At 37.3% G+C, this 17,460-nt stretch overlaps 1 protein-coding gene across 4 annotated transcripts in view; it reads right to left on the reverse strand.

The window, feature by feature from the left end:
- SH3PXD2A (SH3 and PX domains 2A) overlaps nucleotides 1–17,460 on the reverse strand; it is a 155,535-nt gene that overhangs the window by 46,112 nt on the left and 91,963 nt on the right. For 3 of the 4 annotated variants that reach the window (XM_072424313.1, XM_072424314.1, XM_072424312.1), the window contains exon 6: nucleotides 6,898–6,926. In XM_072424313.1, the coding sequence (XP_072280414.1) occupies nucleotides 6,898–6,926 (29 nt within the window). Of the gene's footprint in view, nucleotides 1–6,897; nucleotides 6,971–17,460 lie in introns of those variants that run through there. The other variant, XM_072424315.1, reaches the window with a different exon arrangement.

The raw sequence follows: 17,460 nt of genomic DNA on the forward strand, positions 1-17,460 counted from the left end.
AGATGTTACAGATCAGCTCAGCTCAGATCATCCCCAACCTCAACTGAGTTTAGCAAAAGATTTCTTCTGCAAGTCATTTATCCCCCCCTCCATTAAGCCTCTGTCCTGCACACGAGCCAGCAGAGAAGCCCCGTTCGTATCTAGGAGTCGTCCCCATGTCAGATGTCCTTACTCGGGGATTACCTGTATATATTAGAGGGATTGTGTGTATATGAAAGCATGGGTCATCTACTATATGTAACAAGCCTTACAAAATATGTGGTCTGTACAATATATATTTGTCTGATCATCAACTTACTTTTATGAAGATGAGTAAAGTTACTGACATGTAAGGAAGAGTGGGTGTTTGATAACTGTAGGAGGTTTAATTGTTTGTTTCTAAAGATTTATGTTCCAAAGCATATGACTTTGGAAAGAACATGGCTAAGTGTGTATTTCTTTATGCAATTGTAAAAGATCAAGTGAAAATTAACGTGAGAATCCACAGTGGGTGACAGTAATTATCTATATCTGCACTAACAAAATAAAACCTGATTGATTTTCTTTCATTCTACTCAATGTTATCTAGTAAGAGTCGTCAGTGAGTCATCATCAGAAGCATTCATATCACTCTTCTGCCCTTACATGGACTATTGCTTACTTAGATCACAACTAAACTTTTCAGCTAGGGGCCCATTGAGTTTTTGTACAGATGAGCGGGAAATGTATCCAAAGCTGGAAAACAGAATGGAGCATTGCGGTTAAAAAATGAGTCTGCAACTGGCACAGTGGTTGAAAGGAGGGAGACTTCTCAAAGTGAGTCAGGAGCTGCTGGTGCCAGCTCGAGAAGCCTTTTTATAAACAAAGCTACAACCGCATTATATAATTCATCAGTCAGCTGAAATAGAAGGAAAACGAATGGACCTAACACAAACGAACAGTTAAAGGAAACGTACAGTGTATTTTCAGTGAATACATTTTTCCTGTAGTGTGCAGGCAAGTTAGCCAGTACCATTGGTCCCTGAGATTATTGCTTGCCCACAGGATAGAATAGTAACGCAACAAGTATGAAGAACCATGTCCAATAAAAATGCTAGATGAGGGAGGATTTGGGTATTACCCCAGGTGGGCTGCACTCAAGGAGGGGAAGAGATTTATCAAATATTAACTTTTCTAAGGATAAATTCGTCCTTTAACAATAATTTAGTAATGTGACTTTTACAAAGTCAGGTGCTTGCACTTTCATATTTCTTACCCCAGGTAGCATACACAGCACCACATGTGAAGAGTCTATGTGCTAAAGCCTGATTAGTCCTTATAAATCTCCTAAAAATCCACAAGGGGCTCTAAAAGTCAGATAAAGAATTAACTAACTCAGTTGTTTAGATGCCCGTGTATTAGTCAAAATTGGAAACTAACTGCTCACACCAATACTTGCTAGACTAGGCACAAAAGAAACACCAAGACCCTATTTCTAACCCACTGGGCAAGTACAGTGGACTCTGCGCTAAAGTAGACATTTTGGGGCCGATTCATGAAGGAGACATCTGTCAAATGGTTCTTAGAAAAATGTCTGTTTTTAATAGTTACACAATGATCCTATTGTGTCTGTCCCATTCAAAGACGTGTTATCCATGACATGATCACCACAATGGAGATCAGGGATGTTTTTCTAAAACACCTTCACTGCCTCTTTTAAGGAGATCTGGTAAAAAAAAAAAAAAGTAAAGCATAAAAAAAAGTAGCATATAGTGCAAATATGAAAGTGAATTGACTGCATAATCCACTTCCAAATTTTGTGTTCAGTTACTCCGTTCAATAAAATAAGAGGTTTCTAATTGCTGCGTTAGTATAAATCTAGGCCAGCAATCTAAGAACTGTTCACCATCACCGAAAATACATACTTTCCTAAATCTGGCATTATAAACATTGATCAGTGATCAGATTTTTAAAGGTGCTGAACAAAGAAATGGTGATCATATTGAAGCGGATAGCTGTTTCTTTATAAATATATTTTTCAGCGATGTTACCTAAAATGTGTTGCACATCTGGATTTTCTCTGGATACTAAAAAGGCAGTTGGAATAAAATTGAAAAAGGCTTTTAAAAAAAATCTCCATCACAAAACATGGTGGTAACACAAAACAGATCAATGAATAAAATGATCTGAAACACTTCATTGAAATTTATGTTTACCACAATGTTAAATAAGTCTATCTTTACTAACCGCATGTCATATTGGTGCTGCTTGGAAGAGAAAGGACTTGCTTTGCTTTATGTGATGAGTGCATTCCCCTCGATTTAAAGCTTTCTCACTTATATGACAAATAAAACAGATCCTTCTGGTCACAAAACTATACATCTTTGAAGAAGAAAAAAATGTACGCATGTGTTGTCTTTATAGCACTTGCAAAATGTAAGGCAACTGAGGAGCTGAATACAAAAAGTCTACCTGCCCTGTTTTGTAGTAGGGTACACTTTGGGGTCTATTTATAAAGCAGTGAATCTGACAACAGGGTGCCCTCTAATGAGTTTGCAAAATCAAAAAATCAATTAGACAGCACATGCAAGTTTTTAAGCTTTATGTAGAAGTCGGCCTTTTTTACAACATCTTTCCCACTTATCGTAGAAAGAGAAGGGAAAGACGGAGCTCTAAGAATCAATCATTTCACAAATAAAAAGGCCATGGACAGTTGAGACTTACAAATAGGTCTGTAAACAGGCAAAAAAATGGGCCTAGGAATGGAGACTTACCCAAAGCCTACAGGTTACAGGGCAGAACATAATAAGATCTAGGAAAGAAAAGGTTTGTTTTCTCTATAAATGTTGAAGCTCCTCACCATGTGTAGTTGAGACATATATACCATCCACTCTCATGTGTGATATATATATATATATATATATATATATATTGGACTATTACGTTTTTTCTGTGACTAAAGATCTATTTAAAAAAAAAAAAAGACAAACTCACCTGTAGCCAGCATGTTACACGGTACTCAAGTATTTGCTTTTTAGGTTGCATATTATGTCACAGAAGGTGATTCAATCTATGTTCTACAAATCAGGTTTAGAACTCAAACTAGAATTTTCCCTCAACTGACACATCATGTGATTTTTGCTAATAAATTATGATAAATAATGATAAAGTCAAATATTGGAGTTAAATATTTGATCTTTCTTAATTACATATGAAGCCAGAGTAACTCTTCCCTGGAGGCAATGCCAGCTTGGCAGAGAACCTTGTAGACTGGATGACAACTAATCCATTCATCTCTCCAGCTGTTTGTGGAATATCACTTTGTAGAGTTTACTGCAACATGCAAATTACAGAAACCCAGTCTGTCCAAATACGAAGTGAAGACATCTCCTCCAGCCCTGGCATCCTGCTTCCTATTTGTTTTTAGCAATGCTGGCCATGTGACATGGAGACACAGACAACACAACTCTTCACTGGATAACATCCCCATTTAAGCCTCAGATTTAAAAACATGTCCAGTCAATGGGTCCTTTTGTATTACATATTACTCTGCACAATCTTTCACTACAATAGTAAATGGACAATATGTCACTTGTGCATAAATGTCAAGATTATGGAGATATTCTTTTGGACATGGATATGTAAAGGGCAATTTTTAAAACCTTCTGTAGTACTCCAACAAGTAACATATTATTCTGAAATGTTTATGATAAAGTCGAATTTACATAGATTTATATAAGTTCATATAGATGTGTGCAACACCATCCATCCCTATACAGGCCTAACATTGCAGCAGAAAGTGACATCCTCCCAGATTTCAGTGCTGAAACCTAAAAGGTTGGTCCCCAGTCCCAAACTCTCAATGAGGTGAATAGCATCATCAACCTGTGTAAGTTCCAAGACAGAGCTTACACAGAGTTAGAACTGAAGAGTACCAGAGCAGCAGAAAAGCAGAGGTGAGGGCTTTAAAGAAGCACTGTACATTGTAACCTAAATAAATCAAAATTACGTATATTGACAATGCAACGTAATGTTACAGTGTAGTGTAATGCTACCTGTAATCATCTAAGCATGAACAAATGTAAGTAATGTGAAATATATTCATATGTGAATGTTGGCAATTTTTATTGTACATGATATTACCTGTATTTTTGTACCATGTACCAATAGCAGCGAAACATGCTTGGAAGTTTTGTTTTGATGACAATGGGGCATTTTTGGATTTGTAGTTATATTTACACCAGGGGTTTAATTCTGGGGCATGCTAGCATTTCTCCTTGGATATAGCAATGCAGTGGAACAATTAGGGCTTTTATATATAAACAACCAACCACCTACTGAACACGCCGTGTACAAAAGAAAGAAAAGCTATTAGGAAGTGCTTAAAGTTGTCTATCTACATATCTAAGGGACAAAAGTAGGGGAACACAGAGAATTTAGGATGCACAGATCCAAGAGAGGAAAATATGGTACACTGTGTGACTTTTAGAGAAACATGTGGGACACAAGATGTATGGATTGCTAATTGCATGTGGATAGTTAAATATAATGTTGTAAATACATCCTCAGTCAATAACCTCTAATGAAAATGAACTCTTTGCATTAAAGGGCAGATGGAGTCCAAGAGACTAGACTTGCAAACCTAATTCTATTACGGTATCTGGCATGCAGCTACCTTCTCAGTTTGTAATTGTCATTTACCAGTCTATTTCCCTGATGCAGAGAAAAAGCAAAACAAAACTATTTTTTATTACAATTCTAACATAAAAGATGAACACCTGTAATGGCACATCATGAGCGACAGCTATAAACTATTCACATAGGAAACAGACTGATCACAATGAAATGGTTGGATTTTTGGACCTATGTGCCCCAACACTTAACTCACTGAATGTTGGGTGATTATTACTTGTCCACATGGGCCAGTTTATTATAGACCAAAATGTTAAAAAGGAAGGTGGCAGATGGGGGGGATTAATACTCCACGTTGGTTCTTGGGAGGAAAAATTTTGAATTTTAGGTAATATTCCAGTTACACCTGTCGCAATGGTAGCTAAGAGGAGCATTCCCTTACTTTGTAGATTTTTCCTCTTACTTTTATTTGGACAGAATGAAAAATATTTTCTATGAAACACAGATAGCAAAAAAAAGCACTTTATTAAAAAAAAAAGTCAACTATTTATGATAATTTTTTAAAACCTAAAATTTGTATTCCAAATCTCTTACTTTCCTTTGCATAATGCATGAAAATCTTCAATCATACTACCAATAATACAACATACCTATTATTCTTGTAGTACATTAACCTAAATGATGAGCTTACCTTCCCTCCCACTACTGTTTCCCTTTATTCCATTTATTCTACCTTCTTTCTTGCTTCCACCAATCTCCTCTATCTTCTTACTTTACTGAAACCTGTTGATTCTCATGTTGGATAATCAGTTACCATTGCATATGCCATGTCTTCATTCGCATATATTCCATCTAACATATTCATACTTATACAATATCTTTATGAATTTGTATGTAACATGGTTTCACCCTGTGTTTGTTATTTCATAATAAACTTGTACATCTCTTCTACTGAACTTCTCAATTGGGAAATGTTAAAAAAAAATAAATTCATAAATACTTATTACCAGTCACACATCAGTTACATAGTAAGTCAGGTTGAATAAAGACATAAGTCCATCAAGTTCAACCCCTAGGGAAATAAACATATCCCAGATATAAAACCCAAAAGTGTGAAAGGGCTTTAAAAAAAAAAGTACCACTATCAAAGAAAAACAGACTGAAATGTCTGATGAGGGCAGAAATTCCAAGCACTGTGAGTAGGGTTCATGAAATGCATTTCTAATGGTGCAGTGCCAGTCTGTAACATCTTCCAGATGATGAGTCACAATATTGTATATCATTGCAGCATGAAGAAATAGCACAACAGGTACATTCCTAAATTATTAAAAATCTCTCTTAAGCGAGATAAATATTGGACAGTGTAGAAGAAATGAAGGCTACATTGTATTGTACACATAAATGTCAACACAGTTCTGCTTTGGACCATTAGGGCTGACATGCATAATTATGAAGTTTGGCATGCCGAATTATCGTTTTATTCGACAACTGAAATATCACATTTTGACACATCTAAAAATGGAATGGAAGGATAGAAAACCAATACAAATTTTTATCTGTATAGAATTCATTTGTGGCAACAAGTGAAACATCAACATTTCATACTGGCTATAATAGATTCTGCAAGGGCCAGTGCAATCCTACACAAAAGATTGCACTGCTTCATTAATCTTCATACAGTATATGACTATGTAAATTAGTCAGAAGAAACAAGGAACAGGATATAGCAGCCCCATACCCTCCCCCAGCAAACCCCTAAAGATTCAATATACTAAGTAGATAGGTGATCAATAACCCTCTTACAAATGAGGATGCTGTAAATCTCCTGGGCAATGAACTCCTTTGCTCAGGCAAACAATATTACTTAATGTAGTTTTGTTGCCTCCCAGAAATCGCCAGTGGGTTTAAGCAAAGCTGTGCATAGCCGCTCCATTCATAGGATGATAGTTTAGGATAACTACTATTTTTAACAGAAGGGCTAAAAATAAATATATGAATATATATATGGAGACATTATCATAACACCACAAATGTTTGATAATGGCTTTAAAAACAGCAGCTATGTTCAAATCAGCTGCATTCAGTAGACATGAGATGAGAAATATTGTACATAGACAGTGGCAACATAGAAAAGAATGTAAATAAAAAGGATTAGACAGGGGGGTTAAAAATATCAGCATGCATGCAAAACTACATAGCTCATAACATGCCGTACGCTTCCTTATGTTTGGTTTTGCAGTTCGGAGAATAAGCAGTTTATAGGTTTAATGCAACAGGAGGAAAATGAAAAAAATAGATTTTTCTTACCTGATTTTCGTTTAGACGAGCCATAGTCTCTGAAAAAGAAACAGCAGCAGATAGACATTATTAGAGAGGCAGTATTGGGGGGCTGGTAAACAGAGGTGCCCCACCCATGCAGAGAAAACTCCCTATGTTCTCCTATGGCTAATTCCACTAAAAGCTCAGGCTGTAGGAGCAGTGACAGAGGATGGATTGACAGGACCAGAGCAGCATCACAGTAATACAAACAGCTGCTGCAACCAAAGCTGGCAGTCAGAGGACCATGTGATAAGATGACGAAGCAACCATCCCTAATTATACTGGGGGAGCTTTCACTGCTTTCACACGAGGCTTCAAAAGGATGAACCTGTTCAGCATCTGCCGGATTCCCTGTTTGGGAGGCACCTGTATAGCTAGTGGTGAATTCTTGCAATGCAGCCTAACCTGTAACAATGTATTATGGCAAAAGATCTGAGATGTTAATGCATTCTACGTAGGATTTTATATTAAGCTTTAGACAGGTTGGTATACTACATAACAAAAAAACAAGAGAAAAGCAAATAAAATGTGAATGTCTGTAGTGTAGCTATTACAATATAAAGCCGTTACTGTACTTCAGCTATTTAGGATTTCAGTCTAAAAGAATTGCTGGGAACAATAGTTCCTCTGCATCTAGGAAAATGATGTGATATTTCAGTAGAAACAGCCACCGTGGTATGTTTCCTTGTTCATAATATCATGGGATTTCCCAAATTGTCACATCCCTTACAAGGCAATCTTTTTGCCTTGCACAGAGGGCTAAAACTCCCTTTTTGTAGCACTAAAAGTTAGGGGTTAATAAGCTTTGGCCGTTTAGTCTCCGAAATTTAGGAAAGGAGAAGGTGAATTCAGATTTCACCCCATAACAAAACACCAGGTTTTGATGAAACCACTACTATACAATGTACAGCGAACATTAATTCTTTAAAGCAAAATTTTTAAAGAATTTTGCATTTAAATGCTGACCGATAGGTATTAAGGTGCGTACACACTTCCAATTTTTATCGTTCCAATCGAACGACGAACGATCGATTGGGCAAAAAATCGTTCGTAAAAAAGTAACCAACGACGCCGACGAACGAGGAAACTCGTTGGAAACGAACGACCGGACCGGCGGATCGGATTGGACGACGATCGTTGAACATCGTCCGTGTGTACGGTCGTTCGTTGATCGTCCATGGTCTGAGTATGCGTAATGAACGAACGTTCGTTCACTTCCTGTCGTGCATATAGTTCCTCTATCGCTTAAACGATCGTATCTATTGTGTATACAATATCTACGAACGATCGTGTCGTTATCTCTATGTGCAGAATCTGTGCTATACGATCGTTCGTATATATCGTGCAGGATCGTTCGTCGTTCGTTTTCCAACGATAATAATTGGAAGTGTGTACGTAGCTTTAGTAGTATTCCATGTCACCAACTTTTCAAACATTTTCAAACTCTTTAAATTGCCTGTATTGTCAATGCCAAAGCCGTGTTGTCTGCTACACTCCGCTGTATCAAAACGGCCTCTTTCACACAATCTTACTGTTTGCAGTTCCTTAAGACAGGTGGTAAACAAGCTATTTTCTAGCGTTCCACTGTATGAAAATTAAAATAGAACCACCAACCACCAACACTTTCCAAACACATGGTAAGCACGTTTAAACTGTTTATAAGCATTTGAAAGGTGTTTTGGAAGCTTTTATAAACAGGAAGTATTAGCAAATGATGAGTTCCCACTTCCTTTACTCCTGAAATTGCGATAATTCCAGATAAATGCTACTATAGGAGATCTTTTAGCCTCCTATAACGGCTGACATAAACCATTGGGTGCATTTGAGTTTGAGTAGGGATTTACTAGTACTCACTAGTATGCTTGCAGGGTATGAGCAGTCGTCTTTGCATAGGGAAGAACCAAAAACAGTTTATCACAACTGGATCTCATATTTCTTTAGTTCCATTAATCTCCCGGAATATTTTAGATATTACTAAAGCTTTTATTTTTGGCAAAAAACAGGACTATTATATCTGTAAGAATGCTGACCAGAAAAACACAAATCATATCGCATACACAAGCCAACTGTATGCTTTGCCAGGATCCCGATGTTTCCAGTCCTAATCACCACAAAGATGAACTTTTTTAATACTATGATACTTTCCACAATCTCAAGGAATGATATCCTCACCCTGCACCTCCAAGTAGGAAAATATTATCTCAAAAAATATCACTTGTATCAAACTCACCTATATTTGCAGAACACAAACAAAAAAGGATGCTAACTCTTAGGATTTATTAATTATACAAAACAGTCATATGGAAACTTGAGTGCCAGCTTTGTTCACCTTTCAGATCATTAAAATATAAAACAGACCCCTCGTAGTTTCAGCAACATGACGGAGGAGTCTTCTATCTCTCCTAACTGAGAAGGAATGTTTTTATATTCCAAGAAAAAGCAAGGGGCCAAGAAACACTCAGCTAGCTATAGGGTGAGTAAAGAGATTTAATGTACAGTATGTTATGAGGAATGTTGCAACATTTTTTTTTCTTTCCTTGCTGCACTAACAAAAGAAACTTTAGACAACAGATGTGTTATAACACACGCACTGGTTCACAGCAGGTCTCTTTGCCTCATACAGACATTACACTGAACTCAAAGCAGCCAGAAGCTTAGAACATAACCTCAGAATTATATTAAAACTTAAAACTGATGCTGAGCTTGCAATTCCTCCTCCACCCTGGTCACCGTACAACATGCAAAGCTCCAGTCACCTCATTCCTGGAAAGACCCGGAATACCTCACCCATCAAGACACACATCTGTTTTAACTTTTTGTTTTGTTTACAGTGTTGGACTCTATGGACTATCTGCTGTCATCAGAGGAAAGTACATATATTACAAAACATCGCTTGTTATCCATGTTGCAATAAGAAAAAAAGATTAAGATTCATGGAAAATTTTCTGTCATCATCTTTTATTTAACACAACAATAGTTTATTCTGCTTTTATAAACAGTGTTGTTCCATATTTGGAACTGTTTAGTTACCAAAACATAGGCCAATTCTCCAAAGCATGGACACTAATGGCTCAAACTTTACAAAGAAGAACCCCTGTATAAGCAGAAAGCGGCCATAAATGTCCATATTGCAAAATGTGGTTTTCGTGTGCTCATTAGAAGCAAACTGTGAGCTACAGTATACAAGAGTAGTTCTCCAGTAATATCTCTCAATGCAAGTAGGCTAAGGAATCAGAATATGCTGTGATTTAAAAGGTATGGCACCAGGCTATCTGCCTAAACTACACAGAACACCAACATACTGCCACCTCCCTCCCTGCTTTGTAATCAGCATCATCTTTCCATCAGTACCTTATATCATCTTTCATCATCACATTTCATCAATAACAAATAATGTTTCCATCCCTTTTCCCCGCCACCATACCTATTCATCTTCTCTTTATGAATACTGGTTACTTTCCACAATGTCTACAGCACCACGCTTCAGAATTGTGTCCTAGACTTCAACCAGTTTGTTCATTATCATCCACAAAATCAAACATATCTAGCATCATAAAAATGTAGCTACTTTCCCAGAGCTCAACATTGACATCCCAGACTAAGCCACAGCTATTTTGTTACCCATATGTCATCAACCATTTGCACAACAATACTTCAAGATGCTTTGTATGCACTTACAGGGATACGTTCAGACACACAGTAAAAATACACAAGATTCTGAATCTATTTCCGATAGGTCAGGTTCCCTTAGAAAAGAGTTGCATGTAATAAGACGATACCCACAGTAATAAGCCTGGAAGATGAAATATGATGGTTAACCAAACTTATAAAAAAAATGTGCACGCACATTTTCATTAATATTCTGCATAAATATGGATCACAAGTGCAATAAAAAGAAGAATTAATATGACCAGTTTTTGCATGATTCAACATTTTTGTCGAATTGTCAAGATTTTGCATTGAGTATGGTTGGTACACAGATTCAATGGTTCTGGTGCAAGAGAATCTTGTGTGTGTACAGTAGTGCTCGTCATCCATCGTCCCAACTACCGTCCTGGAGGATCAACGGATGATGGACGACGAACAATCGTAGTACAAGTGAAGGGGGAGAGAGCACAGTGGGGTGCCAGTCTGTTGTTCTCCTCCCCATAGAGCAGAATAGCGCTGTATGTACAGCACTCATTCATGCATCGCGCAGTCGTTGCAAAGGATTGTGAAAAGACAAATATTGCACGTGTGTACATAGCCTATGGCTAACTTAATACGTCTTGAAGATAAAGTGTTGTTTTCCTTCTTTAAATTTAAAATAACCTCTTTATAGTCATTGGCCTGCTGCAAACAAAGTAAGAAAGTAAGAAATGTGTAAAGAGTAGATGAGCTTCGTTCATAGAACTAAAACACTCAGGGGCCTCCAGTTTTCAGCTGAGAGAGGTAGCCCCCCTGATGAGATGAAGAAACCATTGCCATATCCAGGAGCTCTGAAGTATGGGAATGTTTACTAGAAATTCTTTTGATATCTTTTCCTTACTGACTGTTCTGGGATATCCTTCTGTGCTACTTCTCCTTTCAAGAAGGAAGCATAGAAAACAAACTACCAAATGGATAAAAGTTCTGCAGAGATGCCATGTATTCTGTATTTTAGGGTCAAATAATAGTGGAGCATTATGTGGTTGCATCTGAATGAAAAAACAATAGGAAAAAAATATGTTGCATATATGTTAACAGTTGCCATTACAGTTAAAAAATACACAGACATAAGTGGCATTTGTGAACCTAGATGGTTCCACTGCTGGATCAAATTGTACAAAGTGCAATAGCTACTTGGGGAGTTCATCATTGAAGTAATCCTGTGTTGCAAATGACCTTGGCTTTCAAAAATGAAAAGTAGAAAACGGGTAATTCATATTTAAAATGCAGACAGCAATGCTGTCCATGTTTCACCAACTTGCCAACTGCAGCTGTGTCCTGGAGATCACTAATTCATTTGCCTTCTCTTGGGTAGGGGGTGTACTTGTTTTGTTGGGGGACTGTCTGGGTCATTAAAAAGAACCTGTGCTGAGGCTTTGAAAAATCAAGCTCTGAGCAAGTCAGAGATGTACTTTAAAGCAGCGCTCCCCAACCTTTTTGGCCCCAGGGACCGGTGTCACGGAAGGAAATTTCTCTGAGGACCGGGGGGGGGCGTCTTCTCTTTTCTCTCTGTGCACCTCTGCTGCTTCAAAGCGATCACATGACATCTGACAGCCAATCGAGCTGCATGTCATGTGCTCGCATTGCTTGTACACAGACTACTGTGTACATTTACCGGCATCTCATACAAACACCGCTGCGGACCACTTCCGGTCCGCGGATGGTGGTTGGGTGCCGCTTCGTTTTCAATAATGGATCATGTACTCGCGGCCCACTGAAAACACCGCCGCGGACCGGTAGTGGGCCGCGGCCCGGTTTTGGGGACCACTGCTTTAAAGTATATCTGTTACCGGGCATGTGAATACATTTGTTTTTAACCTTTACAACAGAGGCACCAAATTTCACTAAATTTTTTACCAGAGCAGATCTTGTCAGCCTACCAGCGCCCTAGTGTAAACAACCAGAAGGTCTTTTCTAAGCTGCTAGAAAAAGAATGAAGCAGAGAAAGTCCTTGGAGTGATTTTGAGGATCATTGAGAATGTCTATAGGTTGGCCAAGGGTGAACTTTAAATTACTAGTCTGTTATTTCTAGATTTTTGTAACATGTAAAAGGTCAAAGCAAAAAGCATTTTATCAATTTGGATATTTTGGCAGTAGATGACCTCCACATATCTGGTGGCCATAGAATCTAGCTTGCAGTAAGCCTCTACTGTGTGCGTTAGTTGTCTTGTGCTTTAATAATAGAATATTTAATTACTACTTTAAACATATGATTCACAATTGGACACAGAAAATATATTCCAAGCATCTGACATAGTATCTAGGCACCCTTCAAACTCCACAGGACCCAACAGGAAGACATCCTTGGAGAGCCAGTTCCCAACATAGCAAGCACCTCCAAGCCAAACCACTTCCTCCTTCTAGCTGCAGAGTGCTGTACAACAGCGGTTTCAACTTTATTGTTTCCCATCTATGGCTGTCTATGGACTTTTCAAGTTAGTTGCAGAACATACCACTGGATTCAGAATGCAAAGCTTCAACTTACTATTTAGACTGGTAATAAAAAGACAATATAAGAGCCTACAGAAAAACAAGAGACGGTTGTATGCTGTCTCTTTTAAGACTTATGTTAGTCTTTTCAGACTAAGAGAAAAAAAAAAAAAACTAGGCCATAGGTAGGCAGGCACCTGAAAGCAATTTTAGGTAAAAACTCCTGGTTTTAGCATGGGTATGCAAAATGCCTGTGCAGGAAAAAAAAAGGGTATCCCTCCCCAATATTGAAGCCAAACCCTTCACGAGTTGTCAATGCTGTCATCACTGTTTAAAATTAATTCAGCAAATTACAAGAGAGAAAGATGAGGACACCCTAGCTGAACGAGTTGACAGCCAACCCTGAATGATAGACTGTCGTGCCCTCCAGTCCTATACATATCGCTGGATCCTGGTGATATGAGTATTTACAGAACATCTGTAACCCTTCCTGGGAAAAAATAAGTGTTACTAGGTACCTCTGTACTCAGTTCCTAGAGTAAAGGGGCAGATATCAGAGGACTTTCCTATTAAAGGGGGCTTTAATAAGCAAATTTCAGAGGACTTTTACTTTCTTTTATAGAAAGTAAAGGGGCCACACACACACTCACTTACTGCCCTGGTTCCTATCCAAGAAGATCCCAAGCCTATTAGACAGTCTGGGTCTGGTTTTATCATGGGGGGTGGAGGGGCTTCATGCTTCTTTTTTCTTATTTCTCCAATTGTTTAAGTCATTTTAAGTCAGTAAAACCACTAGTGTGAACAAACTCAGCTGCCTAAAGCTAAATATTCATTATGACAAATACAGCCACCCTTAACAAATGACAGGATGCAGGGCATGAGCGGATCTGAAACCTAAACTACAAAAAACAACTTGCCATGTTGGCAAGTCTTGCTGTGTATTATCAGCGTTAAGTCAAAGACTTTGTATAGTTACTATTTTGTATGCAATAAGTGGTCTGTAAAATCTCAACCAAAATTTTACAGTCCAAGTTATTTATTTTTGATAATTGGTTGGACATTCTTTTTCGTGATACCGGAAATTTTATAATAACTAGTGCATTGGCAAAAAAAACAAACAAACGTTGTGTCGTGTTTGAAAACATCTTAACTCGTTTTTTTTTTTTCCATATTTCACCCACCAAAGGGATGGCAAAACATTATTACAGTTATTGTTATGTATACTAACAACATCTGGATGGTAAAATGAATTTATTTTTGAGTAATCATACTAAAATTTTCCAATCTAGTTGCTCACTAAGCCTGATTGACATTTTTTTTTTCGTACTGTAAATCTGGTTAATATAATGAAATAAGATTCTTTAGGCTGAGAAACTAGTAATTATAATGACATTAGATTCTTCAGACTGAAATTACATCAGAAGAGCACAGCGTAGAGTCAAATGATTTTTCCATGCAGTTTACCAATTGATAACAAGATTTATACCTATTTCTGGAGTCATAAAGACTTTGCCAGAACTGTCATTAGCAATGAAACCAAATACTTGGCTAGAGGAAGAGTGCAACACCAAGAGTTAGCCATGGTTGTGCCAAGTATGATTAAGTATTGAATCCTAAATATAGTATAATATAAGGAAATGCCATTTCTAGCAACAAGTCTAGCTTTTCTCCATAACAGAAACAAAACCATTTTAATCGTTCAGGATTCCTATATCCACAGCCAAATGAAGTGCTGCCGATTACAGTAAAACTAAAAGGATAATCGCATATACTAAAAGCAAATCTGAGTAGTGACACTGAAAAGACCTATTCTCTAAAGTAAAATATCCCAAAAAAATTGAACTACATCAAATAGTTGCTTCTTCTACGATATAAATGTTTCTCCCCTAGATGGCTGCAGTAAACAATAATTCTAGGACTTATTTCAAAAACTGATGCCCTATAACTGTTTATTGTTGAGACGCACGTTGCATCCTGATATCCTTCTGTGTGCAGTAAATGCAAGCTGTTGTTTGACTCCTGAAGGCAAAGGAAAGTTCTGTGAAATTAAATTAAGTCTCCAGTGCAAGCATAGTAACTGCTACTTTAACAAAGTTCTTCAACCTTCATACCATTGACTCTCACGTATTTGTTTCTCCAAAAAGATGACTACTTCATTCAGACAAAAAAGGGGATGTATAACACATTATAGAGATGGAACTCACAATGAGTGTTAGGTAACAGGTACACAAAAAAATTTCTAGACATAATCTTACATGATGTGTAAAACATGGATGAGGTCACAAATATATTCCTCAATCAATATCCACTTGGCAATGCAAAGTTTGAGTAAAACCTCCTAATATGCAATACCTTAATTGCCTAGTACAGAGTTTACAAAGTCCTTGGAGTATTGAAATTCTTGTAAATGAATAGTCTGCTATAATAACAATGCAGAACAATCTAACAAACACATTTTAGTGAAGTCTGTGCTTAAACCTACTTTACTACAGAAAGTGGGGATTTCATGAACAAACCAATATCCATCTCATAGAGAATCACAGGATTCATAGTCAAAAACTCACTTTAGAGGGCTGACAAATACAGGACTGGTTCATACATTTGTTGAGCCCTAGCCTAAATGTTTACAGATCTTGCCAAAATAAAAAATGAATAGCTCTGTTTAAAACTAGTTTAAATATGCCCAGATGCATAGTGGGTTCATTCAAAAAGACCACGCTGGCATCATTGTCAACATTTTTTGAATGGTTATGAATGGCAATAGTCATATTCCCACAGGAAGTGCACAATCCAACAATTATACGTAAAACCTTTCTTTCATATGTGCAATGACACCACATTGAGAATAAGAAATTGAAAGAAAGATTGGTGTTCAAAAACTTCCTCCACTTTGAAGCCTACATGAGTTTTTGTTTCATGCACACACACACACAGACACACACAAAAAAAGACAACAAGGCTTTTGACTCATCACATCATAATGGAAACAAGCTATCTGTAACCATTTAACAGTTCCTGTTGTTAATATCTCTGCCATGCAACGATGAATATGCCAATTGTGAGCATCTGGGGACTTTTTACAAGACATTGATGTGAAAGCTTTGACCGGATGCCACACAGAGAGCTGCTAAGGACAGCACATGCCCCTGGGTCATCACATTAAAATATGATAAAAAATTCAAAAAGGAAGAGTAGAACACATAATAAAGAGCAATGGGAGTTGAAAGTGCCGGCTTGGCACCAAGCGTAGAAAAGTTAGGTCTATCTTGAAATCACATATGTTACATCTATACAGAGAAAAATAACAATTTCCAAGACAATAAATGTTTTTCCCACCAGAAAATGTCATACGCTTGGTCTGTAACAATTGAGCAAATCCTTTGAGGCGTGCAACTACTACAAATCTATTTAAGCATCTTGCCCCAAAGCCATTAGAGGAGGCTGTGAACTCCCATATATTCAGCTGCAACCCTGTACTTTGTATGCCCAAAGCCCCCCAAAGTGTCCCATAACAACATTTTAAGATAAATTTTCACTTAGCAAAGGTTTTAAAAACTCAGGATAAAAGTGATAAATCCATAATTATGGGTCTCATGCAGTCATTTCTCTGCACTTGCAAATCCAAAACATTCAAAAATTCCCCCAAACTGTACCAGAATTTCCCACATTAGATTTATTTGGAAAATATATAAATCATTAGTAAATGTTGATTCATATATTATCTAAGTGAATCCAATGTGATGTAAATTTTGGATAAATGTTATGTAAATTTACGGTGAAAACATCTAGAAATATCACTCAAAAGGGACTCTTCTATAGTCAAAACGTTATCTGGTCTACTTGAACTTTTTCATGCATCCAAGCACCATTTAATAATATAATAATGTTTCACAATATTCGATTGATATGTGCCAATATTGTCCAACCAACGCCATGAAGCAGCTATACCCACCGACCTTCTCTGACCACAGAAATTTGTCGGGGAAAGAAAATCAATGAACATAGATTGACATCATCATGAAACATTCAACAGTGTATGTCAAATGTGACGATGTTGGACAATGAAACGTACCTTGGACATGTGGAAGAACCTCTCTAGAGCTGATGAGTTAGGTTTTAAGTGTACAACAGTAGTTGCAATGGTTTTTATGCTCACAGGTTCACTTTAAGGTTTTTAAGCAAGTAAACATTTTCCTGCGTTTCCATTTTATTTGTCATAGTGGTTACAATTTTGTAACTGGTTGTGCCAGATTAAACAGCCAACCTCAAAACAGTAAGTGTAGAATTCTGTCAACTGCAGCAAAGAAAAAGCTGTCAAGTGACTTTTCTCTCTATCAAGGGCCAAAAGAAGCAATAGAGAGCTGCAGTTGGTTAGAATAAAACCCATTTTGTAGATGTTAGTGGAAAATAACCAATTTACAGATTATTCTAACA

This window comes from Pyxicephalus adspersus, chromosome 10, assembly GCF_032062135.1.
Source record: "Pyxicephalus adspersus chromosome 10, UCB_Pads_2.0, whole genome shotgun sequence".
Taxonomy (NCBI): Eukaryota; Metazoa; Chordata; class Amphibia; order Anura; family Pyxicephalidae; genus Pyxicephalus; species Pyxicephalus adspersus.